The 26,831-nt window shown below is 27.6% G+C and overlaps 1 protein-coding gene and 1 long non-coding RNA gene across 2 annotated transcripts; one reads left to right on the top strand and one right to left on the bottom strand.

Annotated features, from left to right (window-relative positions):
- Window positions 1-5,386: 5,386 nt before the first annotated feature.
- On the top strand, window positions 5,387-7,216 carry LOC136080920 (uncharacterized). The gene is made up of 2 exons (XR_010638726.1): window positions 5,387-5,525; window positions 5,693-7,216. It is a non-coding gene; the product is annotated as an uncharacterized LOC136080920 (long non-coding RNA).
- A 5,518-nt stretch (window positions 7,217-12,734) lies between these two features.
- Window positions 12,735-14,404, bottom strand: LOC136081122 (uncharacterized). The gene is made up of 2 exons (XM_065798409.1): window positions 13,555-14,404; window positions 12,735-13,477 (listed from the first exon to the last, which is right to left on the bottom strand). Exons 1-2 carry the CDS (start codon window positions 14,402-14,404, stop codon window positions 12,735-12,737), a joined length of 1,593 nt encoding a protein of 530 aa, XP_065654481.1.
- Between the last annotated feature and the right edge of the window lie 12,427 nt (window positions 14,405-26,831).

Below are 26,831 nucleotides of genomic sequence, written 5' to 3'. Positions count from 1 at the left end.
AATATATACAATATATATATATATATATACATATATATATATATATATATATATATATATATATATATATATATATATATATATATATATATATATATATATATATATTTATATATATATATATATATTATATGTATATATAATATATATATACATATAATATATATATATATATATATATATATATATATATATATATATATATATATATATATATATATTATATGTATATATAATATATATATACATATAATATATATATATATATATATATAATATATATATATATATATAATATATATATATATAATATATATATATATATATATATATATATATATATATATATATATATATATATATATATATATATATATTATATGTATATATAATATGTATATATATATATATATAAATATATATATATATATATATATATATATATATATATATATATATATATATATATATATATATAAATTTATTTTGATTGCAAATTATATTTGTTTTGAAAAATTATATAAAATAGCTCCTTAATGATTTCCATAGGACACTACATTTTTATGTGATAAATTCCGAGGAAGTTTCAAATATTCTGAGTCCGAGAATAAGCATTTTATTTTGAATAACGGTTGGATAAAATTTGGTAAAGTCAAATTGCAATTGCGCAATTTAAATAACCTTGAGTAACCCTCAAAGCTGCTAGCGCTATTTTTTCAAGTCGAGAGTTAGCAGAAAGTAGAGATAATTGTCAAATAGCAAGAAAACGGTCGATAAAAATTAGATGAAAAGTTTTTTGAACGTGAAGTAACAGTTACAGTATGAAGATGCAACTTAGTTGAATGACGAGTCAAGCGAGTATTTGGGGGTCAAACAAATGATTATGCTTCGCTTGATCAGACTTTATATGTACATGTCGGAAAATGTCAGAGACGCAACCATACGAAATGTTTGATGCTAAAGTTTGGCAGCTAATCTAAATGCATTTGCAAGTCATTTTTTGACCTCGTTTAAAAGAGAAAGGACCTCAATAGAAGAACCGGTTTAAATATGACCACAGTTCCTTATAATGACTGATAAGAGATTTATAGAGGAAGATAATAGATCAAGAAGAAAACCGTGAGCATGATAAAGAGAGGTGATCTTAAAATATTTTAACTTTGTAATGGGATGTGTAAATGGTTTCTATGAGAAGTTAATAATGAAGAATTCTTCGGAAAAACGTCAAGTAGAGAAGACAGTAAGAGTGTTGACATTCGTCAATATAAGTATATCAACCAATTTTTTTATATAAAGGTATATCTAAAAAGAAAGCGAGCTTATTAAGAATACAAGTGTACAAGACTTTATATTTCTTTTTGTTTAAGTTTATTTAATTTTATTCTTTTGGGATCTAAATTATTATTCATAACACTTGTTGTAACAGATAATGAATATTTTTTAATAGTTTCTGATCAAATTGAGCTTTCAGTAATTTGTGATTACCTTTCCTTTTAATTTTTGTTTACTTAAATTCAATTTTTTGAAAATTTGCTGTAAAGTTATCATAACTCTAAGCATAAGATGTAAATGAATAGAAAGAGAAAACATCGTATCATAACAACAGTATATCATAGAAATTACCCTAACAAGAGAAAACAGCGTACAGACTCGGACTCGGAATGATCAAAAAACGTTAAAAACTCAATAAAATTTGCAAACATCGTAAATAAATATGTTATATGTTTAAATAATAACTTTTTGGGTCAAAGATTTTAAATTTGTCAATAAAAATATTTTTTACGTACAGCTTTAATGCATTATGCGCGCGTAAAAATAATTTTTGTTAAAGTTTCAGAATTTTCAAGTGAAAGCATATTTTTTTGATACATTCCACTACTTGATATTAAAAAAAGAAGGTTTTTAAAGGATCTTCATACATAGAAAAAAACAACTATATTTTGTGATATTTTTTTATTATTTACACTACAATCAATTTATAACTTCATTTTTCTCAATATACCTGATATTTTTTAAAAAATATGCTTTGGATTTGATCTTACTAAAAGATAGTCATCTGATTTATCATTCCATACCAGTCGTACAAACTTACTATACGTTTAGCTGTTTCAGTGCAGTATAAATCTAGTTCATTGATACTGATACAGGGACAAGAATTTTATGCAATCATTTAAATATATCACAATCGACTAAATCAGTTAAATGCACTTCTGGCAGTCATTGTCATTGCTACTGCCAAACCCAGCTAATAGGCATGTCAACCGTTCTCTGAAGATTAAAGCATGCGATTAATAAATTCGGAAAGATGCAAAATCCTGGCTTATCGAACAGAGAACGAGCCAATAGGTACAAATTTTCAGAGTTTTTTGTCAGGAAAGTTAAGAAATTTAACAATTTCAAGTCTCATCGAGCCATTAAATATCCAAACCGATCAGATAAGCAATCACTTAAAAACGAAAACTTTATGACGGAGTGCTTACAAAATTTAATGGCAGCATAATTATAGATAATGAAGCGTACATCAAATGTGATTTCAAATGTGTGCGTGTGTGTGTGTGTGTGTGTGTGTGTGTGTGTGTGTGTGTGTGTGTGTGTGTGTGTGTGTGTGTGTGTTTATATATACATATATCTATATATATTGTATTTTAAATAATGTAACGAAATGCTTATTTAAAATGTAATAAAAAGAACAAAAAAAAATACAAATCATTGCATAAAATTGTTAAAAAACTTCTCTTGTGGCAAGCAATATGCAGCTGCAATTTGAGATCTCGAGCTTTTGTCACATCGTCAACTTTAATCTCAGATGTTTACATCAAAGAATGCTTGCAAGCAAGACTTTTGCCATTTTATTGAAGTCACGGTGTCTCCTGTTGGTTCTGGCCTGATCTTGCTTCTTGTCTTTATTCTAAGAAGACTGTAGAGTGGTACAATTCGAGAGACATTAAATTTATACCAAAAATCTTGAATCCACCAAACTCCCCACAGTTCCGTCCCATTGAGAAACTTTGAAGAATTGGCAAAGGATATTTGCGTAAGAGTGGCAAAACAATAAGTGAAGCTAAAAATTTGGTCAGAGAGTGGATATTAGTTGGAAAAATAATTGCCAAAGACACTGTGCAGAAGTTAATGTCTTCGATTAGCGTAATTGTTCGCTTTTTTATACAAAATTTATTTAAAATTTATACAAAATAATGAAAAGTATTAAATTAATAAGCTTTCTATAATTTTCAGATTCCTTAGATAAAAATAAATATTGCAGTTTTTTCATTCGTCTAATTATTTTATATTTTTTTGAACTTTTCATCGTTCCGAATTTAACGATTGCATTCTTTAACTGAACCTCTTTTTTTCTCATAATTGTATAGTTATAGATAATTAGATAATTATAGATTTTTCCTCAACTGTTATGGGCTTATACTTTTAATTTCCATTTTAAAACTCAAAGGAACAATAAACTCCAAACGCTTTATCCAGCAGTGCTAAGTTGAAATTCCTAGAACTGAGGCTTACTCATTTTCCGCTTTTGCTTGCACCAAATCAATACTTTTCATATTGTTGGGTTTAGTGTCAGTAAGTGCGTTAACCACTTTATTATCAAACGTTGTAAAATCATTTCTATAGCTAATTATAAAGGTTATCATTCTTTGTGCAATGTTAAAAACTCTGCAAAACGAATTTAAGGTCTTTTTTTAACGAATTTAAGGTCGAATTTATCTGCTTTAGCTTCTCTTGATAATATTGCATTCTCTCTTTTTATTCTGTAGATGCAGAGGTCAACAAAAGAGACAACTTAAAGGAATTTAATTTTTCCATATTTCGGCATCTCCTACTTTGAGCTATAAAGACACAAAAGCTGTAGTTAAGAATCTTTTTTCTTAAATTCTATAATTGTGTTGCTTGGGTTATACTTCTGTTTATAAATACTATAAAACCAATTTTTAAACATAAAACTCCGAATATTTTGTTATCTCGGCTACATTCCGGTATATCAATAATTTCAAATATTCTACTAACAGTGCATCTAACATGCTTTGATGAGTACACTTTGCAGAAATCTCAGGAAAATGTATTTTTTTAGAATAGAATTTCATTTTTCTACTAAAATATCGTGCATTGTGGGATTAATATATGCAATATGTACAAGAGCTGAACTTCTGATCATTTAATTTTGTTTATCGCTAAGATCAGAGTTTATTTAATTGCTCTACACTCATATTCATTTTTTATGGGGCTTGCCAAAATCAAAATTGCTGTTATTATTGGTTATAAGATTTCTTTGAAGCCATTTATATTCTTTTTGTAAAGATGTATCATAATTTTTGGCCACATTGTTTTATTTTTTTTTCTACACTTTTTTAAAATAAATATTACTAAAGCAACCTCTACTTTAATTATGTTTCTTTGCTAATTTTTAAAGTTTTTTTATCTCTTTAAGGAAATCCTTCCATAATCGTAACTTATCCGCTTCTCAATCACGTATAACTGGGATAAGATCTAATCTTGTTATTGTTTTTTGTTTTTACGAATTGTCAATATAATAAAAACTTCAATATACCAATCATTTTTTTTATTACTTAATATATTTTTTACTTTACACTATTTAACATTTTATGTTATTATTGCTTTAACAATTATATTATTAATTTTAAGTAAATAATGTTACTTTTATATTTTATTAGGGGTCATCCATAAAGGACGTCACGCTAAGTTTAACTAATGGCTAGAAGTAAGAGAATGTTGGCTCTCGTGCGCAGAGATTTTTAGAGAAGTATGGGGCTTTATGTTCAAAGAATATCTCTGCGGAGCCAATGAACCTCTACTTCTAGTTAGTATTTAAATTCTGAATGACGTCATTTATGGATGACCCTTATAGGAAATAATGATGTTGTCGACTAAAGCAAACATGTTGTCATTCATCAAAATGGACTATAAACTTTTAAAAAAACTTCTAAACAGAATGCAATGACAAAAGTACCTTTTTTAAAACTATATTTGTTGCAATAAAAAAAGTTATTCAAGTTTCACGTCTTTTTTGTTTTGATATAAAAAATACTGTTTGGCGGTAAAAAATACTGTAATGGCGGAAAAAGGAGGGTTTTATGCTTTCATTTTAAAGAAATACAAATATTAAAACTTTTGCATTTCTTTAACAATATACATTTAGGCAGAAGATCACAGCAATTTCTTTATATTAAAAAAGAAGATATGTTAATTAACCGGAAAAAATTCATATTATTTTGGAACTCGGTGGAACAATTCCTTAACTGATATTTTTAACCAAATACGAAAAAATATCAATAAATAATAAACATTAAACTATTTCCTTAATTAAACTAATTTGTTTAACAAAACATAAATATATTTATCACAGCATGTTTTTTAAAGTTTTATTCAGTACGTAAAGATAAAATTTCATCAAAAAAGATTTCTCAAGTGCTACTTTTGAGATCGCTACTTTTGTAAAAGCTTTATTTGTAAGTGTCACTTGCGAAAGTCTGAACTTAAAAAGTATTATGTGAAAAGTACGTAGACAATTTTAACCGCCTTTTTATATTCGGTTTTTTATATACAAATTAATTCTTGATTGTCAATATCCTTTCGAAAAAAAGTTATCTGTCAAGATCACTAATAGGTACCTACTATTTAATCAAGAAATTTGTTTACAAATATTTGTTTTTCATTATTTTAGAAAGTGACCGTAACTCCAGAAACTGTAGAGGTAGTTGACCTTGATAATATGAGAAAGGATTAGCAACAATTGAAAGCAGAAAGGATTAACTTGTTTATTGGTAGAATCTTCATCTTTATCACCAATTACTAGAGTTTTACCAAGAGAGGATATTGTCACATTACCTAAACCATCTAGAGCTTTGAATAGATTTATGAGACAGTAAACCATGAAAGAGCTTGCACCAAAACATGTCGACAATCAAGCTCTGTAAGAAGAAAAACAGTGTTTACAAAGCAACAGGAGCAAGCACTAGTAAACAGGCTTTTTTACATAGCAGATTGTGGATTTCCATTAACAACAAAGTGGTTGAGGTATAATGTTTATTTATATGCTAAAAAATTACACCGTTGTTGTATAAACATTTTATTTTTTTTATTGTTTTGTACGTTGTTTTGCCTACGTGTTAAATCTAGTGATCTAAAAGCTTATTGGATGATAAAGAAAATACTATACTACAAACTTTATTTAATGCTGTGAAAAAAAATTTTCTTTGCAAACGCAGTAATATTTTTGCTGATTTACTGCACACAAAGCAAAAAGAAGGAACTCATATTCTTTTTTCAAAATATATAAATAATACTCGCCCCATGCAACAAAGTTCTGAAATCCAACATCTTAAAGAAATTATTCAGTTTCTTAAACCATTTGAGAAGGCTACAGAGGAAATCTTAGGGTGTGAGTATGTTACATGATGTGTAGTACTACACATGGCCTCTTGTCTCGTGTTAGCACTAGAGAAAGTATTATCGACAGTCACACTTACAGTGAAACTCATGGTCATGACTTGATCGTCCTTTTCTCTGTTTATCTTCACTTCTGGACCCAAAGTTTAAGATGGTTTACAAGGAACCAGCAATTGCTGCAAGTGCTATTACAGATTTGGATAAGCAAGTTAAGTTGAAACAACAAGAACTTGGTAGCTGCAGTCCAACTTCAAAACCAAAAAGATGTGAATTAAAAGATGAAGATAATGTTAACTCTCTGTTTTCAGGCGATGATAGAACCCATATTTAATATAAATCCACTATTGAAGTACCTTCGATGAGAGACTCATCATTATCTCATGCGTTAAAGTTAAATCTTCAACAACCATTAATCTCTAAGAAATAGTGATCCGTTCCAGTTCTGAAAAAATAGTTTACCTTTACTTTCACCCTTGTTGATTGTTGCGTTGAAACATTTAGTCAAAGTTGGAAGTTCAGTATTATTAAACGCATTAGAGTCAAATACGTTTTATCACAATCAATTTCAAATCAATTATATTTTTTTAAATAATATGTAAAACAATGTTCCGTTGAAGCAGATTTTGGAAGTTTCAATCGAACTAGTTGATGAAGCAATACTACAACTTTTATTATAAATATCTCCTTTGAGAGGCATTAAAGAAATATTTAAACTATTGTTTATAATTATAAATGTTGTTTGGCAGATGAGCTAAGGTGGAATATTGAGATTAAATGAAAAAATACCATAGGCATCAAATCCTACTTTAGTTTTCTTTCCTGTATAGTAGCCCAATATTTTTTGAAATTTTGTTTTGTATTATATTTATGTGCTCCCTCCACATCACATTTTCATCTAAAACAATACCTAAAACAACAATAAACTCTCTCTTATGATACAAGTGTTATTATATATATAAAGAGACTAGAAAGTTTTAAAGGAATGAGTTCTTTTTATGAAGACGATCGAAGAGAGTATATATATATATATATATATATATATATATATATATATATATATATATATATATATATATATATATATTTTTACTAATTTATTATTGCTCTGTTTAAGAACATTGAGCACTCTATTTGTAAAATACACTAACATAATTTACATATATATATATTTACATATATATTTACAGATAATTTTTTCGCAATAAACCATTCATTTAGTTTTGCAAGCTCTTTGTAAACTATTTTAAATAAAATATTAATTTCTTTATTTGAATAAAATAAGTTAATATTGTCTGCAAATAGAATTGAGTATACGATATTTGAAAATTTACTCAAGTCATTTATATAAATGAGAAATAAGGGAGCCCTAGAATTGATACTTGTGGGACGCCCCATCATTAAATGAGATGTCCTGTTTCCTGTTTGTTAAATAATTTCTAAACTTTACTAAGCTAGAATTTTTAATACCATAATTTTTAAGTTTATATGAAAGAATATCATGACCGTATCAAAAGCTTTACTTGGATAAAAAAAAACGCCCAAGTTAAATTTTTTTTTATCAAAGGCTTGAAATATTTCATGTGCTAGATTAATGATTGCATAATTGATTAAATGACCAGATATGTACCCAAATTGTTTATTGTAAAGAGCATTATTGGTATTTAAAAAAAAAAGTCTTTTATACAAAATACGCCTTAAAATCTTGAAAAAACAAGTGAGAATTGAGATTGGTCTGTAATTTGAAACATCAGAAGGATCACCTGTTTTAAAAATTGGTGGAATCTTTGCAATTTTTAAGGTGTAAGGTATGAATGAAAGTTCTTTTGAGATAGTCCTAAGTACCAAGGTATGAAAGTTCTTCTGAGATGATCCCATTTTTAATGTTGAGTGTGATCCTACATTAGCAAAAAAGTTATTAAGTGCTTCCGCAACTAATGATTTATTTACAATTTTATTATTATGAATTTTAAAACTTGTTGGGATAGTATTTGTTGGGATAGCTTTTATTTCAACTCAGTTTTTTTTAATAATATTTTTAATGTAATCTTCAAACGCATGATTCGCTTTTCCTGAAAGCGATCTGTATAACCCTTGCACGATAATGTTTTTTGAGGTTTTATTAATAATTTCCACACATAAGGACTCATTATCATTAGTGATTGTACTTAAACTAGACTTTTAATTAAAGGCCTTAGTTTGGTGGACTATATTTTAATTGGATATCTGAAAGTATGAATCACTCTCAACATTTTTATCTTGACACCATGTTTTACTGAGACAAATAATTTGAAAATTAATTTTGATATCAAGACTGTTTTAAGGGTTCAAATTTTTCTTTGTAAACTCCAAATATTAATATTAATATGGAGAATTGAAAATGAGTTAACATCCATTCCTTCAGCAAAGTTTTTTGAGTATGATGAGCTAATATTATTAACTAGTTCATCATCATTATAAAAATTGATATCAGGATCCGAATTGCTGTTTAAAAGAATTGAATTTTTAATTTTAAATTCAAATTTAAGGTTTGACAATTAGTTTCCTTAGCCATTTTTAATTTTGAATAATTTTATTAGAAAAAATAAATAAAATAATTTAATTACCTTTAATAATTTAATAAACTTAACCAACTTTTAAACTTTAAAGTATTTAATTGAAAGCTGATAATTTAATTGAAAACTTTGATAATTTAATTGAAAGCGTAGATAATTTAATTGAAAGCGTTGATATTTTAATTAATAATCCTGAATTAAATATAGAGTCGGGATAGCTCAGTTGGTTAGAGCGCTGCTAAAAGTTCACATATGCTCAATTTTGGTGTATGATGAACTCATTATTTTCCCCACTTGGCCATACTGCAGTTTTTAAGAAGAAAAAAATGTTTTTTAAAATTCTTGCAACTTAAGAGAAGCGGTTCACAATTTCTGCTCGCAGCCTATCCACAGCTTTGTACTGTTTTGGTCTAACTTCATCAACGAGACGTAAACCAGCATCTCTGGTTTGCCCAGCATTTTCTTTTCGTCAGCGAATTCTTTTTTCTACAGTGGTTTTGTATAATTGCCATTCTTTGAATAAGAACATCGCTAGATCTAGATCGCTAGAGTTCCATTTTTAGGGCACATTTATCTAACGGAAGCCCTTTTATTTGTAGAAACTTCTGAGCATCATTAATTTCAACTCAGAGAGTACTCCAGAAGTAAAGGAGTTCGCAAAAATTATACACAAGATGGCAGCCAAATTTACTGAGGAAATATTTTTTAAAGAAAATAAACAAATATTTAATGATATTGACAATCAAACGGTGTTTAATAGATTCTTTAGTGATTTTGAACGTTTTTTTCAAGAATAGAACCACTAGCAATCTTAAGAATTTTTTTTTTGAAAAATTTCTACGAAAGCTATAAGTATTATATAAGAAAAAAATATAGAAATTATTTACGACGTAATGAAACATTTCGAAAACCCGACAAGATAAATTACAAGTAAGTGACTTTCTTAATATTCTCGTATCTAAAAGTATTTTGATTTGCTCTTTTAAAAACGGAAACAAGTTTTATAAAGTTCTTATTGCTAAAAACCTGCGTCTGATCTTTGTATTGTAAACCATAAAAAAATCAAAACATAAGAATCTGAAATCAATCTTGTCGATTTAAAATCGATTCATAAGTTAAACTTTTTAGGTGATATTAGTTTTAATGACTTATTAAATCAAGCTCAATCAATCCAAGTAAAGAAGAAACTATTAATGTCTTCCTTCAAAAAAAAAATGCTAATAATACAATTGATGCTAAAAGTAAAGACCGTTTAAGTAACGAGTTAGTTAAAGTTTGTCTTCAGATAAACATTCAATATTTAAATTATAAAAAGTTTATATATTAAATTATAATATTTCCAATATTTAAATTATAATATTTCCAAGCCAGCTGAATCAACAGTTTCTAATAAAAATGAAATAAATTTTCAATTAATTTACAAGTTTAAAAATATTAAAAACCAACTAATCTTGGTTAGAAAAAAAATGCATTCTGATTTTTTAAATTATAAAAATCTTGCACGAAAAACAAGATGCTTGTTCCGTTATTGAAAAAAAGAAGCGGAAAAACGTAAAAATATAAAAAAATTTCATGAAAAACTAGGCAATGTTATCTGGTAGCACAGACCTTATACATTCCTTTTTATTTTTTTCCTCTATAGACCCAGCTGATGGAAAATATCAGAAACAAAATTGTAAAACTATACCTGATATTATAAAAATTAAAGGGTTTATGAGCAATAAGAAAAAGACTTGTGGTATTCAACTTTTATGTTAAAATCTTTGTTCAATTTAAGGACAGTCTTACAGATTACATAAATAATAGTATTCATGAAGGTAAATTCCTGTCATTTCTAAACATGGCTGATGTTATACCGCGTTTTAAGAAAAATGTCTTAACAGATGAGTCGAACTACCGTCCAATTAGTATTCTACTAGCTTCTCTAAAGTTTATGAAACTATTTTATATGAACAAATCTTGCAATTTATTGAGGCTAGACTCGATAAACTTTTGTGTGGTTTCCGAAGAGGTTATAGTACTCAGCATGTACTTTTTTGATTACTTAATAAGTGGTATGAATGTATCAATAATGGAGGTGTTTTTAAATCAAAATTAATGTATCTCTCAAAAGCGTACGACTATATCCCGCATGACTAACTAATTGCTAAATTAGAAACCTATGGTTTTTCTAAAGAAAGTTTGAATCTCTTGCTATTCTATATTTGTGGTTGTAAATAAAGGGTAAGAATAGGGTCTTCTGCCTCAAACTGGTTGGATGTATTATCTGGAATGTCTCAAGGGTTAAACCTTGGACCCATTTTGTTCAATATCTTTATGATTTTGCGGACACTCTTTGTGCTTGTGATTATAGCTTTAAAAAGATTGTTTTTTGTTTGCAAAAAGAAGCAACCAATACCATTAATTGGTTTCAGTTTAACTCTATGGTTAATAAGATAAATTCTAATTTCTATTAATTGGCTTTAAAAACACACAAAAATTGATCACTAAAAATAGATAATATAATCGTTTTTGTGTCCAATAAGGTAAAACTACTTGTTATAACAATTGATAAAGATCTAAAGTTTGGGAAACACATTAAACAGTTATGCAGTAAAGCTAATGGTAATTTTTTTACTCTTTCACCCATAAGAAATTTTTTATCCCGAATTATTTTGTTGTTTAATGCTTTTATTTTCTCTAACTTTTCTTATTGCTCTCTAATTTGGATGTTTTGTTCAAAGAAAGATGACAAATAGAATTCATAAAAAAGCTAAGTATATTCTATAAAAGGTATGATATGTCTCTGGATGAAATATTAAATTTTGAAAACAGTCCAAGGAACCAAACTTGAGTTTTTTTTATGATGGAAACTTTTAAATCTATCAATTGTCTAAACCCAGAATTTATTGAGAATCTTTTCACTTCATAAAAAAATATTATGTATCAACTTAATTGTAGCTAAAAGCTGGTTCTACCTCCTAAAGGTTCCATACATAATGATACACGCTGTACGTTATCTCGCACTAGAATACCTTAGATAACAAGACCATGTCCGCAAAAAGTACTGAGGTGTTTTAAAAAAACAAATTGAGAATTGGTATTGTAATAATTACGTTTGCAAAAATTGTCGTTTTTAAAATTTTGTTACTGACTTAAGTTCACAAGCTACTTGCGTCGAATGTTAAAATAAATTTGCAAAATAAACATTGCTGTATACTTTGCTATATAAACTATATTTAGCCAAGAAATTAAAACAGCAATAAATACAATTTTTGCAACTCTTTTTGTTTTTGAGGCATACTTCACTTATTATTTCTGAATCTGAATCAGTTAATTCATCGGCGTTATATATATCTTGCATAGATATTTTAAAGTAGTCCCATTTTGTCATTAAATCAGTTAATTCATCCAGGGTCTAATATTGACATGTCTGCATATAATTTTCCATGATTTTTAAAACGGTTTTCTATAGTATTTATTGTGGTATCCATAATTACGTTAAACGTGGTTATTTTATATTTTTCGATTGGGTTTTGAAATTCATGATATTCGGTTATTTCATCGGGCATCCACTTTCGTCGTCTAAATCTCTCTTCTGGTATATCTTCTTCGACAATTATTTCACAATTTTCCTCTTCAAGTAGTGTATTCGTACGTTTAGCAAATGAATTTGACTTTTCTTTTACATTACTAAAATCACGTGAAAATTTTTTTAACGAATTTAATGTGGAAGTTACCATGTTATAAGCTGTTAAATAATTTAAATTGCTGGTTTGTAAATATTTAGATAACGGTCCAATATATTGAAAAAATTTTAAATAAATATGCGCTGTAAAGTATAACTTTAAATTTCAATAAAGACTCCATTAGTGTTGATGCAGCGTGTCTAATTTGAGCATTGAAAGATTCATTAGACACAAAATAATTCAAAGTTATCAATAAGTCTACATATAAAGGTTTCTTTGTTATCATAATGCCCAAATTTTTAAGTGCTGTTTCTTTTGCTGACCATCTTGTTTCACCTATAACGTTAAGTCTCTGATACCTTATTTTTAAACTGGTGTTTTCCCAAACATCCATACGTTGATAAGATTCTCTAAGAAATACGGCACACGAGTTGAGTAATTGAAAGAGAGAAGTACCTTCAATTACCGAACTAGTAGCATCTGTGACAACTAAATTCAATACGTGGGCATAACACCAATCGTGAATTTGACCAGGCGATTCTTTACTTAACCAACTGGTGAAGCCATTATACTGTCCACGCATGTTTGCTGCTCCGTCTGTCGAATTACCGATACAATTTTTAATATGTAATCCACTGTTTTTAATAAAAGTACTAATTAAACTGCACATGTCTTTCCCTGTAGACGATTTGCAATTTAAAACAGCTATTACACGTTCATAAATATTTCCCTTTACATATCGGACAACAATTGAGCACTGATCTTTTTGTGTTATGTCCTGTGTGGTGTTAATTTGCAAAGAAAAAGTACCTGCTTCCTGTATATCTAACAAAACGCTATCTTGAATTAATTTTCCACAGGCCAAAATTACCTGGTTAATTGTAGATTTGAAATTAATGAAATGAAACTGCCTCTACCTTTAGTTCCCGCAGATGTTTCATTATTTTTCTTCTTTTCTTTGATGACTCTTGATAAATGTAATTTTAAAACAGCGTCATAATTAGAGAGTAGCAATATTGTTTCTAAAAAAATACCAGGGTCTTCTTGATTATTTTCAAGTGAAAGTGAAGAAACAGATTCAGATCGGTGAGCGCGAAAAGCTTTGCCTTTAGATTTGAGCATATGACAATTTACACAACTTTCATGAGTTTTACTATTTTCATGTTCTTTAACACGTTGCAAAGTGTGCCTCCAGTCCGTCATTCCACGATTTACAAACGAACTCTCGTTTGTAATATCACTGTAAGCCAAACACATGGTACAAAATAGAGCATTTTTTTCCAAACTATATGATAGCCAACGCCTATTTACTTTATCTTCTCTATAAAATAATAAATTTGGTTTAAAAGGTAAATTAGTAATGTCATCAATGGTTGGTTGGCATGGATGTTTTTTAAAAAACTCTTCATAATTTTTATTTCCTGGCCTTATGAAATAATTATCTGATAAAAAATTAAACATTTTGTTTGTTGGTGTTATCATTTCATTATTGGCCTGGGTGGAAGTTGAAACTGAAGTTATTTCTTCGAGAATTGATGTTTTAACTTTACCTGCGCCAATGGGACACATAATAGTATCATCATTCCTCGAAACTGATGAACTTAAATCCAAATCCTTATTCAAATTTTCAATATCAAATGCATTGATCAAAGAAGTTGAAGCAAACATATCACTTAATTTAAGAGTATTTTTAGCAGCTTCTTGCATGATTTTTTGTCGCTTTTCTCTCTCTTTTTGAGCGCCTCTTTTAAATTTTCTTTTTTCCATTTTTTCTAAATAATAAACGAAAATAATTTAACAATATAATACAATAAGTATTTATTTAACCCATTAACGCCTTAACAAAAATTAATCGATAATTTATTCTTAAAGTTTGCATTGATAGTATACGCTTTAAGAAAATAAGATTATCAAAAATGTATGAAAAGAACAATAAATCATCTTACATATATATAGTTTATAAAATAATAATAATAATATTATATAATTAAAATAAAATGAGCACTTCCAGTTGGATGCAGTATAAGTTAACAATTTTGTTTAAATTGTTTCTATATATAAATTCTACGAGCCTGCGTTATTGGGTTAAATTAATTGATGGATAGTAAAACATTTGGGAAAAAATAGTTAAATAGACAACCTGTTCAGAGTTAATTTTAAATATCACCGGACGAAGGTGCAAGGTGAAAAAATAAAATGAAATAAATGGAAAAAAACATATTTTCTCTTTATGTGATTGCAATACCACTATTTGGTATTTTTTATACTATATAAATATTGAAATTGAAATTGAAAGGGCGCATCGAGTTGGCTAAAAATTACCTAAGTAGTAAGATTTTTTAACTACAAAGACAAAGCCGCGATATTAAGAAAATATACGACGATGAAATTATGGACTCAAAAGGTTTACATAAATGAAGATTAAAGTGAACATACGCTGGAATTGCGGAAAAAACTCCTGAATGAGGCAAAAGATTTAAGGGCGAAGAGTAAGTACGCTAAAGTTGTATATAATAAATTAATCATACGGGATTTATAAAAGAAATTCTTTGATCTCATTTCGAATATGAAAAAACAAAAATTAAATGGATTCTAATAAAACCTTAAATTTTAAGTCTAGTTTTTATGATTTTTTTCGAACTAATGATTTCTTATTAGACGAGGAATCTGATCCTGATCTTAATTATTTTACTGATTCTGATGTTTTGCAAAATAAATGCAACTACTTTTATACCCATGAAATTAAAGGATTTCTTGATCAAAATAATATTAACACAATTCACATTAATATTCGAAGTTTAAAAAAAAATTTTGAAATCTTTAGTAATTTTATTGAAGAAACTAGTAATCTTTTTAATATAATCTGCTTAACAGAAACATGGTGCAGTTGGGATGACGTAAACTCTTTTACCAATTTTGAACTGCCGTGTTTTAATGTAATTTCATTGGCACGAAAAACAAATAAGCGTTGCGGAGGCGTTCTTATTTATGTTAAAAATAACTTACAATATTTTATCCGGCATGACATGAGCATAACTGATGCTGATAAAGAGGTTTTAACGATTGAAATTTTAACCAATAAATTAAAAAATAAAATTCTAAGTTGCTGTTATCGCCCACCTTCAGGTGAAATTAATAATTTTAATTCGTTTTTATGTAATGACGTTATTAAAAAAAGTAACCGCAAAAATAAATTTATCTATTTATTGGGTGATCTGAATTTAGATTGTTTTCAATACCACGTCAATAATAACATTAAAAAGTTTTATAATGGCATTCTCGAAAATGATGCGATTCCTTTGATTAGCAAACCGACAAGAATTACTCAATCAAGTGTTTCTTTAATTGATAATATATTAACCACTGATGTTTTTAACGTATCCTTAAAAAAAGGCATAATTAAAAATGACATATCTGATCATTTTCCTGTTTTCTTTTTTATAAATATAGATAATAAATTACTTCCTAATGAAAAACGAGTTTTCAAAAAGCGAATTTTTACAAATAAAAACCTTGAATCTTTTAAAGAACAATTATCTTTAATTGATTGGAACTTTATTAACGCCTCTGATAATACAAACTTAGTTTATAACTCCTTTTTTAAAACTTCCTATGATATTTACGACACAAATTTCCCTGAAGTTAATTTAAATCTCAAAGCTAAAAGTATTAAATCGCCTTGGATTATAAAGGGTTTGCGTAAGTCTTCAAAAATTAAACAAAAATTATACATTAATTACTTAAAATGTAAAACAAATGAAAATAAAATTTTATATAAAAATTACGCTAAACTTTTTGAAAGCCTCAAAAAAAAAACAAAAAAAATAATATTATTTAAATTTACTAGATAAATATAAATTAAATTTTAAGCGCACTTGGTTTATAATAAGAGAAATTTCTGGCAGCAAAAAAAGTACATCTCACCCTTTGCCAAACATGGTAAAACATAATAATGAATTTTTATATGATAAAAGACAAATTACGGAAGAGTTTAATAAATATTTTGTGTCTGTAGGACCAAATCTTTCAAAAAACATTCCTATAGCAAAAAGCTTAATGATTGATCTATGTTTCCCTCTAAACTCTTACTTGAACTCTTTTGAATTATCTTTTGAAGAGTTTGAAATTGCATTTAAAATGTTGAAATCTAACAAAGCAGTAGGCCCTGATGGTATTAACGGAAACATTATTATAAGTTCATTTGATGTTTTAAAAGATATACTCTTTAAGATTTTTTCGCTATCAATTAAACAGGGAATTTTTCCACAAGCTCTAAAATTAGCAAAAGTCATATAGATATTAAAAGGTGACGTTGAGAATATAAGTAACTATCGTCCAATTTCATTACTTTCTGTATTCTCTAAAGTTTTAGAAAGAATTTTTTCAATGAAATTTATAACCATCTTACTTTAAACAATTTATTATACAGCAATCAATATGGATTCCAGAAAAACAATTCCACTGAACATGCCATTTTACCATTTACAAGAAATATATCTGACTCATTTGAAAATTCTCAATTTACTTTAGGTGTTTTTATTGACTTGGCAAAAGCCTTTGATACTATTGATCACAAAATTCTTTTTAAAAAGTTGGAGTGGTACGGAATTACTGGAAATATATTAATTTGGCTTAAAAGTTACCTAAATAATTGGAAACAATTTGTTTATGCAGATGATAACGTATCATCTAATTTGTTAAATATTTCATGTGGAGTTCCTCAAGGATCCATGTTAGGACCCCTCTTATTTCTAATTTATATTAATGATTTACCAAAAGCTTTTAACCTAATGACAATTATGTTTGCTGATTCTAACTTATTTCTTTCTTATAAAAACATTTTTACACTTTTTAGCAACATGAACATTGAACTAGCCAAAATTTCCGAATGGTTTAGATTAAACAAACTATTATTAAATATTGATAAAACTAAATGGATTCTATTTCATCCTTATGGTAAAAAGCACCAGCTGCCTAGCAACTTACCCTTTCTTTTTATCGATAACATATTTATTAAAAGAGTTCTAGTGACAAGATTTTTAGGTGTATATATCGATGAAAATCTTAATTGGAAAAGCCACATTGCTAACTTGTGCAATAAAATTTCAAAGACAATAGGCATTTTATACAAGATAAGAAACTTTCTAGATAAACACACCTTAATTCAGTGATATTATTCGTTAATTCATTGCCATATTAATTATGCAAACATTGCTTGGGGTAGCACTTATAAAAGTGAACTTAAACCTCTCTATCGGCAACAGAAACATGTACACGCCTTATAAATTTCAAGGATCGTTTTGCTCACGCTAAGCCTCTTTTATATGATATGAAAGCACTCAGTATATATGAGTTAAATGTTTTTAATATTCTTTGTTTTATGTATAAATGCAAGACCCACCTATCACCCCTTTCTTTTCGTAACTTGTATTTACAAAGAGATAGAAATAAATATATTTTAAGGAACGATAATTTAATTCGACAACCATTTTCTCAAACTAATTTTGGAAAATTTCATTTTGCGGACCATTTTTATGGAATAGTATAGTTCTAAATACTTCGAAAGATTTTTCTCAAAAATGTAATTTTGATTCTTTTAAACAAAATCTTAAAAAACTCATTTTTTCAACTGATAATATACTAATCTACTTTTAAATTTTAAAATTAAAATTTTTTGAAAATCCCTTATCTATATTAGTATATGTATATATTTAATGTATATTCTTTTTTATTTATTTTTTTGTTTGTTTTTTTATCCACAAGCAATTAGCAGTTTCTCTGTGACAAGACTTGATGGTCTTCTTTGAGTAATCCGCGTTATTTATATTTATTTTTAATATTTATTTTCTTAACGATATCTTGACTTGTTAACTTTTATTATTGTAACAAAGTTTTATTTATTTAAATTGTAATAAATATTGTAATAAAGAAAAAAAAAAAAAAAAAAAAAAAAAAAAAAAACAGAAAAATATAAATATAACATTATAAAACAAAATATATATATATATATATATATATATATATATATATATATATATATATATATATATATATATTTATATTTATATATATTATAAAACAAAAAAAAAATATATATATATAATATATAAAATGTTCCAAAATGGATTGAGTCATTTTTGATTAGTAGAAAACAGCGAACTGTTTTAGGTGAACACTCTAGCGACTGGACCGATGTTCTAAGCGGAGTTCCTCAAGGGTCTGTTCTTGGTCCAACATTATTTATCATTTATGTAAACGACTTAATGGATAAGTTAAAATCAGTTCATAAAATCTATGCTGGCGATACTAAACTGTTACAAAAAATAAGACCTGAGTTTCACGATGCTGATCGCCTGATCCTACAAAATGATTTAAACATTGTCACAGAATGGTCAAAGGAATGGCTGATGGAGTTAAATGTTCCAAAATGTAAAGTTATCACCTTGGTTATGGAAATAGTAATCATGAATATGTAATGAATGATGGAAATACATCACTTACTCTTGAGGCGACGGATATTGAGAGAGACCTGGGTATCTTCATATCTAATGATCTAAAATGGAATCAACACATACAGGTTGCAACACGTAAAGCGAATATGATACTTGGCCTATTAAAAAAAACATTTAGATCAAGAGATATGAAAGTTTGGAGTAAGTTATACACTACGTATGTTAGGCCGCACCTGGAATTCGCTATTCCGGTATGGTGTCCTTACTTAAAAGGTGACATCAAAGAAATCGAAAAAATTCAGCACAAAGCAACAAAAGTACTTCATTATTTAATAGGATTACCTTACGCTGAAAGGTGTCGCTAGAAAACGGTTTTAAGAGTATCAATTGGCATAATCCACCAATTCGCAGATCATCATCCAACGTCCTAATGCGTAAATTCACATATGAAAATGCTCGTCACAATTTTTTTACAAATCGTATTGTCAATGATTGGAATAACTTGCCGTCAGCATGCAAAAAGGTTCCGTCAATTAACACATTTAAGAATAGAATTGACAAGTATTTTTTTTCTCCAGCTGCAAACAGTACATCTTTTACTGAAGATGAGCTGCACGTTTATTAATTAATTCGTGCTTTAGCAGCTACAAATATTGGCTTTTTAGATACTATTAGTCATAGATATAAAATTTAATTAAATGAAAGCAATCTTTTTTCCATTTTCCCAATTTTGATATCAACTTACTCTCTATGAATAACAATTGCTTTTTATTTTTTATACTTAAAGTTTATATTTCACAAACCATAAATTTTTGTATAACTTGTTGGTTTTGTTTGTTTGGTTTTTAATTATTTGTCATTTTATCTACAAGGACTTATTTAAATATATTACTATTACTATTACTATTAGTAAAAATAACCTGATAAAATATTAGAATTAAGAAAAAAAATGAGAATAAGATCTGCCAACAACGTTCTTAAGATTTTTTATTTTTAAAATGCAATCTAAAAATTTTAACAATTTTAATAAATTTATAAGAAGTATTTTAAACGTTGTTCGACCGGCCCACCGGGAAATGTCCCGGTGTCCCGCCGGCCCAGTCCGCCTCTGGTTAGATGTGTTAAATTTATATGTGTGTACTGTCTATAAAGTTTAATGTGTTAAATTTATATGTGTGTTCTGTCTATAAAGTAAATGTGTTAAATTTATATGTGTGTACTGTCTATAAAGTTAACTGTGTTAAATTTATATGTGTGTACTGACTATAAAGTTAAATGTGTTGATTTAAATTAGTTTTAATGTTAAAATTATCTTGTAAAAATCAACTTGAAGTTTTTAAATTAAAATTAAGTTCATTAGTTTCAATATGCACATATCTGAAAACTTGAGCTACAATTGATAAACCTTATGGTCTATTATATATCGCAACGCCTAATGTCGTCAATGAGGACGTATAAATTTATTGATGATAAAACAAGGGTTTTATCATCAATAAATTACAATGAACTTACAGTGGAAGTAAAATCTGAAAATTTTTATCGTATTTAATTATATCAAATAATTATTTTATATTATTAATATTGTTTCTAAAAAATTAAATAATATCTTTTAAAATAACTTTTACGGTACCTTTATAAAGATTTGATAAAATACAGCGATATATAAATATATAAATATATATATATATATATATATATATATATATATATATATATATATATATATATATATATATATATATATATATATATATATATATATATTAGGGGTATGACTAAAAAAAAAATTTAAGAATTTTTTATTCCCCATGTAACCATGAGTGGAGAAATTATATTTATAAACATAAAATATATTTTTTTTATGTAAATTGTCAAAAAAGATCACCCCTCAAGCTGAAAATAATTTTTCCTATCTTTTTAGTGAGTTATAAATTAGAAATATAATAGAGAACCCAATCTTACTCAATATACGACTGTGATCACAAACATCATAAATTATACAGATTTCTTTACGAGATAACTGAAACTTTTAATAACTGCAATTTTCGATTTGAACCCTGTTGGACCGCGCGGAAGTGCTTCAGCATTTTATAATTGGTTTTTTGTATATAACCGGAATTGTCTTCTTTAACTTTGTCAAACTGTTATCTTGTGTTTTGAACATTATGTCCAAAAATAGAGTTGCTTCAAACAAGAATAAGAAAGTTTGGGAATCAAATTTAGTAAGGTTTGAAAAAGCTAAAACTTCCAGAAAATGTACTGCTGTTGTTAAAAGTATTAGTGAAATGAATAAGATGCCAACAGAACAGCGTATCATTGATCGATTTAAAAAATGTATTGAAAAAACTTGACAAAGATAGTCGAAAACCCGGAACTCAAAATTTTACACGATTGTTTGACATAACCGATGAGAAAGGTGAATGGTTGTGTCAGGAAGATAAAGAATTTTATTGTCTTCAAAAGTCAACAAATGGAAGAGCTGGATATTGTACCACAATTAAAGATGCTGAAGGTATTCATCCAAGAAAATTAGTGTTGATAAAGAAACAAATGTCCATCAGTCAAGGACAAGATTTTGTTGAATCAGCTAGTGAAGGAGAACCTTCAGAAAGTGAAGAGCAGTGTTCCAGCAGTGATATTGAAGCTGAAGGTCCTTCATCATCATCTAAAAAACAAAAAACAAATTCACCAGTAAATTTAGTGATTTCTGCTAAGATTAGTACCAAAAAAGCACATAAAGTCTGTAAAACTCTTTCAGAAAGTGGTATTTCTATTCATACTCCAACGCAAAGTGGTATCTACAAAGGTGTTATGAAAGAAGGAGAAAAGTTGAAAGCAAATTATATGGAAAACCTAAAAAATGAAAAGTGGTCTTTGCACTTTGATGGAAAACAAATAAAGAAAATGGAACATCAAGTAGTTGTTTTGAAAAATGAAAATAGAGAGGTTAGGCTTGCTGTTCTGGAAATGATGAACGGAAAAAGTGAAACAATATATAATGGGATAAAGCATGTGCTAGATGAGTATGAGCTGTGGCCAGCCATAAAAATGATTGTACCTGACACAACATCTACAAATACAGGATTAAGAAATGGTGTAGTTACACGGTTACAGAAACATTTTAAAACCATTGGACTAGAAAAGCCTGTTTTTATTGGATGCCAACACCATATTCTAGAGACTCTTTTGAAACATGTCATTAATGATCTTTTTGAAGGATCGACAATGTCACCATATCTCCATTACCCTTTTGTGACAAGGTTGCAGCAAGATTACGAGAACTTGAAGCTATTGTTTAGTAATATTGGAAATCCTTTGACGAAAGTGAAGCGAACTCGCTGGAGAGATGACATGGATTTCCTGAATCACTTAATAGCATGTTATAGAAAGTTTAAAAGCACAGGTAACTTTCCAAAAATTAATTTCAAATCACTTCCTGCTATAATCAATGCAAGGTGGAATTCGAGAGCCATTTTTATTCTACTTGCTTACATTTTAGTTCCAGAATACCAAGAATCAGAATCAGCTCAAGCAGCATGTGACTTCATCTATGGTTCATGGGGTGATATATGGTTTGGGGGTCACTAATTCAATCCTGCAGACTTTGTTAATCTATTAGAAGCATGCAATGAGCATTCTAAAGCATTGAAATCATTGAAAAGGTTTTGGTCCACTGAGCCAACACCAATACCAACACAACGTTCAAATATATGTGCAGAACGTGCTGTGAAAGTGATGCAAGACTTAATGCCATTATGCCATAGCATAGAAAAACTAAATATTAAATACTTATTGTCAAATACACAGTAGACAAATTTTAATTATACATGTTTATTGGTTTCTATAAAGTAGTGGAAGATGTGTTGCAAAACTACATTTTATTAAAAAAATTTACAAATATTTTTTAATTGGGGGGTGAACTTTTTTGACATATAGTAAAAATGCTTGTTATTTTTCTGATTTTTGCACAAATCTCCACTAAATTTAGTATGGGGATATAGGGTTGCAAAATTGTCATATCCCTAATATATATATATACTTTATATACTTTATATATATATATATGTATATATACTTTATATACTTTATATATATATACTTTATATATATATATATATATATATATATATATATATATATATATATACATATATATATACTTTATATACATATACAGGCTAGTAGGTGCAAAAATTAAATTGGGGAGCAGTGCTGGATTAAGGAGCCCCGAAATAGTTTAAAGGACTTTTTTTTTTTTTTTCGTCATTTTTTTAGTCAATTTTATCAAAATTATTTATTTGAAAAATTATTGGGGGAGCAAATGCCTCTGCTGACTCATATATACTACAGCAATGTATATACTTTCGTACAGTACGCGCGATTCATTTTATAATAAATGGAATCGCACAATTAATTAACAAAACAGTTTAATTACAGCAAGTTGCAACTTTTAATTCTTTTAATTTATTTTTTTCAATAATCTGTTTAATTCATATTCATTTCTATTTTTTGATTATTATTACTTTTTATTATCATTATTTCGTCATTTATAAACACTTTACGATTTTTTTTTACAAGTTTCATCAGTAAAATTTAAGAACGACAGGAGCAAGTAGAAGTCATCAAGCTTCTGTAATAAGCGTGAAGTATTTTTTTATCAAGCTTCTGTAATAAGCGTGAAGTATTTTTTTATCAAGCTTCTGTAATAAGCGTGAAGTATTTTTTTATCAAGCTTCTGTAATAAGCGTGAAGTATTTTTTTATCAAGCTTCTGTAATAAGCGTGAAGTATTTTTTTATCAAGCTTCTGTAATAAGCGTGAAGTATTTTTGCAAATTTCTCATTATATAAATTTACAAGTACTCATAAGATAAAACAAGTTAATACATAATTACAATAAGATACGATAAATGACAACAATAAAAGAATTAGATTAAGTAAAAATTACTACAAGTGTTTTTTTTTAACTTAAAAATACAAAGATATGTTTATGTCTGTTAATTCAAGTAAATACAGTTAATTCAAGTAAATACTGTTAATTCAAGTAAACACTGTTAATTCAAGTAAATACTGTTAATTCAAGTTAACAATGTTAATTCAAGTAAATACAGTTAATTTAAGTTCATAATGTTAATTCAAGTAAATACTTTCTAAAACAATATGTTCCATAGACAATATGTTACATAGACAGTACGTTCCATAGACAATATGTTCCACAGACAATATGTTCCATAGACAAGGTCTTTAAATGAAATTGAATAATTGGATGTTTTAAGTTTTTTTTTACTTAGGTAAGTTAAAGTTATGGATAGAGCACCTTGTTAAGTATTTATGATTAATTTTTAGAAATCGGTAATTAAAGGATTTAGGAAGCACGTCATTTTGATATTTAAACATGAATAACAAGTTTTAGAACAGAGTTAACTCATAGATATTAGGAGCTTAAACTTCCAGGAGTAACGGCTTGAAGTGGACATATGCAAATTACAAATAGTTATACTGGCTTGTTTTTGTTTAATATATACATTTTAATGCTGAAGGGCAAGCACTTGCCCTAGCAATATTACAATAGCGTATATAGCTATGGATAATAGAGTAATATAAATCTATTAAACATTTTTTACCTAGTATGTGTCTTGTTTGATGCATAATGCCTTTAGTTTTAGAAGATTTTTTTTCAATTAGTGTAATATGATTTTTTCAAATTAAGATGTTCATCAAATATTAATCCGAAGATTTTAAGTGATGAAACTCTGTTTACTATATTAAATATTGATAAGTGATGCAACTTTGTTTACTATATTATTATTTTAAGTGATGTAACTCTGTTTACTATATAAATTATTTTAGGTGATGCAACTCTGTTTACTATATTCGTGTCATGAAAAAATAAAAAGATATTGTTACTTGATAAAAAAAAATGGTTTCTATATAAGAAGTAGCCCTGAAATAGATTCTTGGGAAATATTGCATGTTATATTTAGCAAATTTGACGACAAGAATAAATCAATTTGCACAAACTGTGAACAATTACTAACATAGCTTTTATAATTTCAGAAAGTTATCCACGATCCCATAACATAAGTTTTTTTATGAGAACTTTATGATCTACCCTATCAAAGGCTTTTAATAAGTCAATCAAAACCCTGAGCGAATTGTGATTTTTCTAACGAACATGTTTCTATCTAGATAAAAAATTGCGAGCTCAGTAAAAATTTTCTTTAGCTCGTATTTAATATTCTATTTAATAAAAAGGATCATACATTCAAGTGTAAAGAACAATTTATAAAACCAAAAAAGTAGGAACACAAAAATGAAAGTTCTTTTTGATCCTCTTTTAAATTTGGTGTAACTTTCTCTATTTTGAGTTGATCAGACCCATCAAACATTCTATAGCGGAATTTAAGTAGACCTATTTAGGCATTTTGAGCAGTTCATTATAGTTTTGCTCATCGGTTACATAGTGGACCATTAAGTAACCGATGAGCAAAACTACAGTGGATGTATTCTAGTGAATTGCTCAACATGCCTGTTTAGTTCTATTGCAAATCCACTAAAACAAAGTTTGTTGGGGGAACTTGCTTTATTGAGCAACTAAAAATCTGAGAAATTTCAATGATCTCGTAAAAACCAATCATTTCATTTTACTACTTAGATTTTTTTATACTTACTGTAGAATGTTCAGAAAGAGAAAACCCTTGTGTTACAGTTATTTATAATTAAAATTATAACTAACTCTAACATAAAGTCCAAACTTGAAAAAACTTTTTTAAGCTGGACAACAGTTACAATAAAAAATTTATCTGATCAGATATATCTTTATCTTTGCATAAAAAATATCATTGTTCGCTTTGAGTTACGTGGAATAAGTGCGAGCCGGCATAAATGCAAATTGGCATAAGTGCATTAAAAGAATTTGTTAACATTGGCATAAGTGCGAACTTGCATAAGTGCGAACTGGCATTAGTGCGAAGCAGTTGCAAAAACTGGCCTAAGTGCGAACTGGCATAAATGTGAATTGGCACAAGTGCTCCAAAAAATTTGTAAACATTGGCATAGGTGAGAATTGCCATAAGTGGGAAACGCCAATTCGCACTTATGTTAATATTTGCAATTTTGTTCGACGCACCTATGCCAATTCGCACTTATGCCAATTCACACTTATGCCAGTTTGCAATTATGCCAGTTTGCACTAACTTACTTATGCAATTCACACGAATTCAGCCTCCCGCGATTTGAACTGTTGTATTTGAAAATTTTTTTCATTAACTTTTAAAATACTTTTACCTAATTTTTATAAACCGCCTTATCTATATTTATTTATTTTTGATTTTAAATACTTAATTTACTTAATGATCACAAACCAACAAGAAAATATTTTCTGAGCAAATAATACGTTACTCTTATTGCATTTCTCATTTTGATTTCAAGTATGCATTTTTTACCATCACGTCAAGTTCTAAAGATATTTGGATTCAAATCTCTTGAGTTGCGGTAAAGTCCTTAGTATTACCAAAAAAACTATTCAAAGATAAGTCAATCAGGGCCTTAAAAGAAGCGCATTTTCAAAGAGATTTTAAAAATAATATTCGTCTGTAATAAAAATGAAAATTTTTTATATCATTGTTGAAAAATATTTTGTTAAAACTATTTTAAGCATTTTTTTTTACAATATTTTTTTTGTCAAATTTTAAGTAAAAATGTTAGTCTAGCATCTTTTGTTGTTGTTGTTGTTGTTGTTTTG

Source organism: Hydra vulgaris, chromosome 06 (genome assembly GCF_038396675.1).
Source record: "Hydra vulgaris chromosome 06, alternate assembly HydraT2T_AEP".
Lineage (NCBI taxonomy): Eukaryota > Metazoa > Cnidaria > Hydrozoa > Anthoathecata > Hydridae > Hydra > Hydra vulgaris.
This window is presented reverse-complemented; position numbering and strand designations above follow the sequence as displayed.

Bases quoted from the DNA above. Each gene is read 5' to 3' on its own strand.
- LOC136081122 (XM_065798409.1), bottom strand. From the start codon at position 14,404: ATGGAAAAAAGAAAATTTAAAAGAGGCGCTCAAAAAGAGAGAGAAAAG. The intron at 13,478-13,554 runs GTAGAGGCAGTT...AATTAATTCAAG, and splicing joins AACATCTGCGGGAACTAAAG to ATAGCGTTTTGTTAGATATA.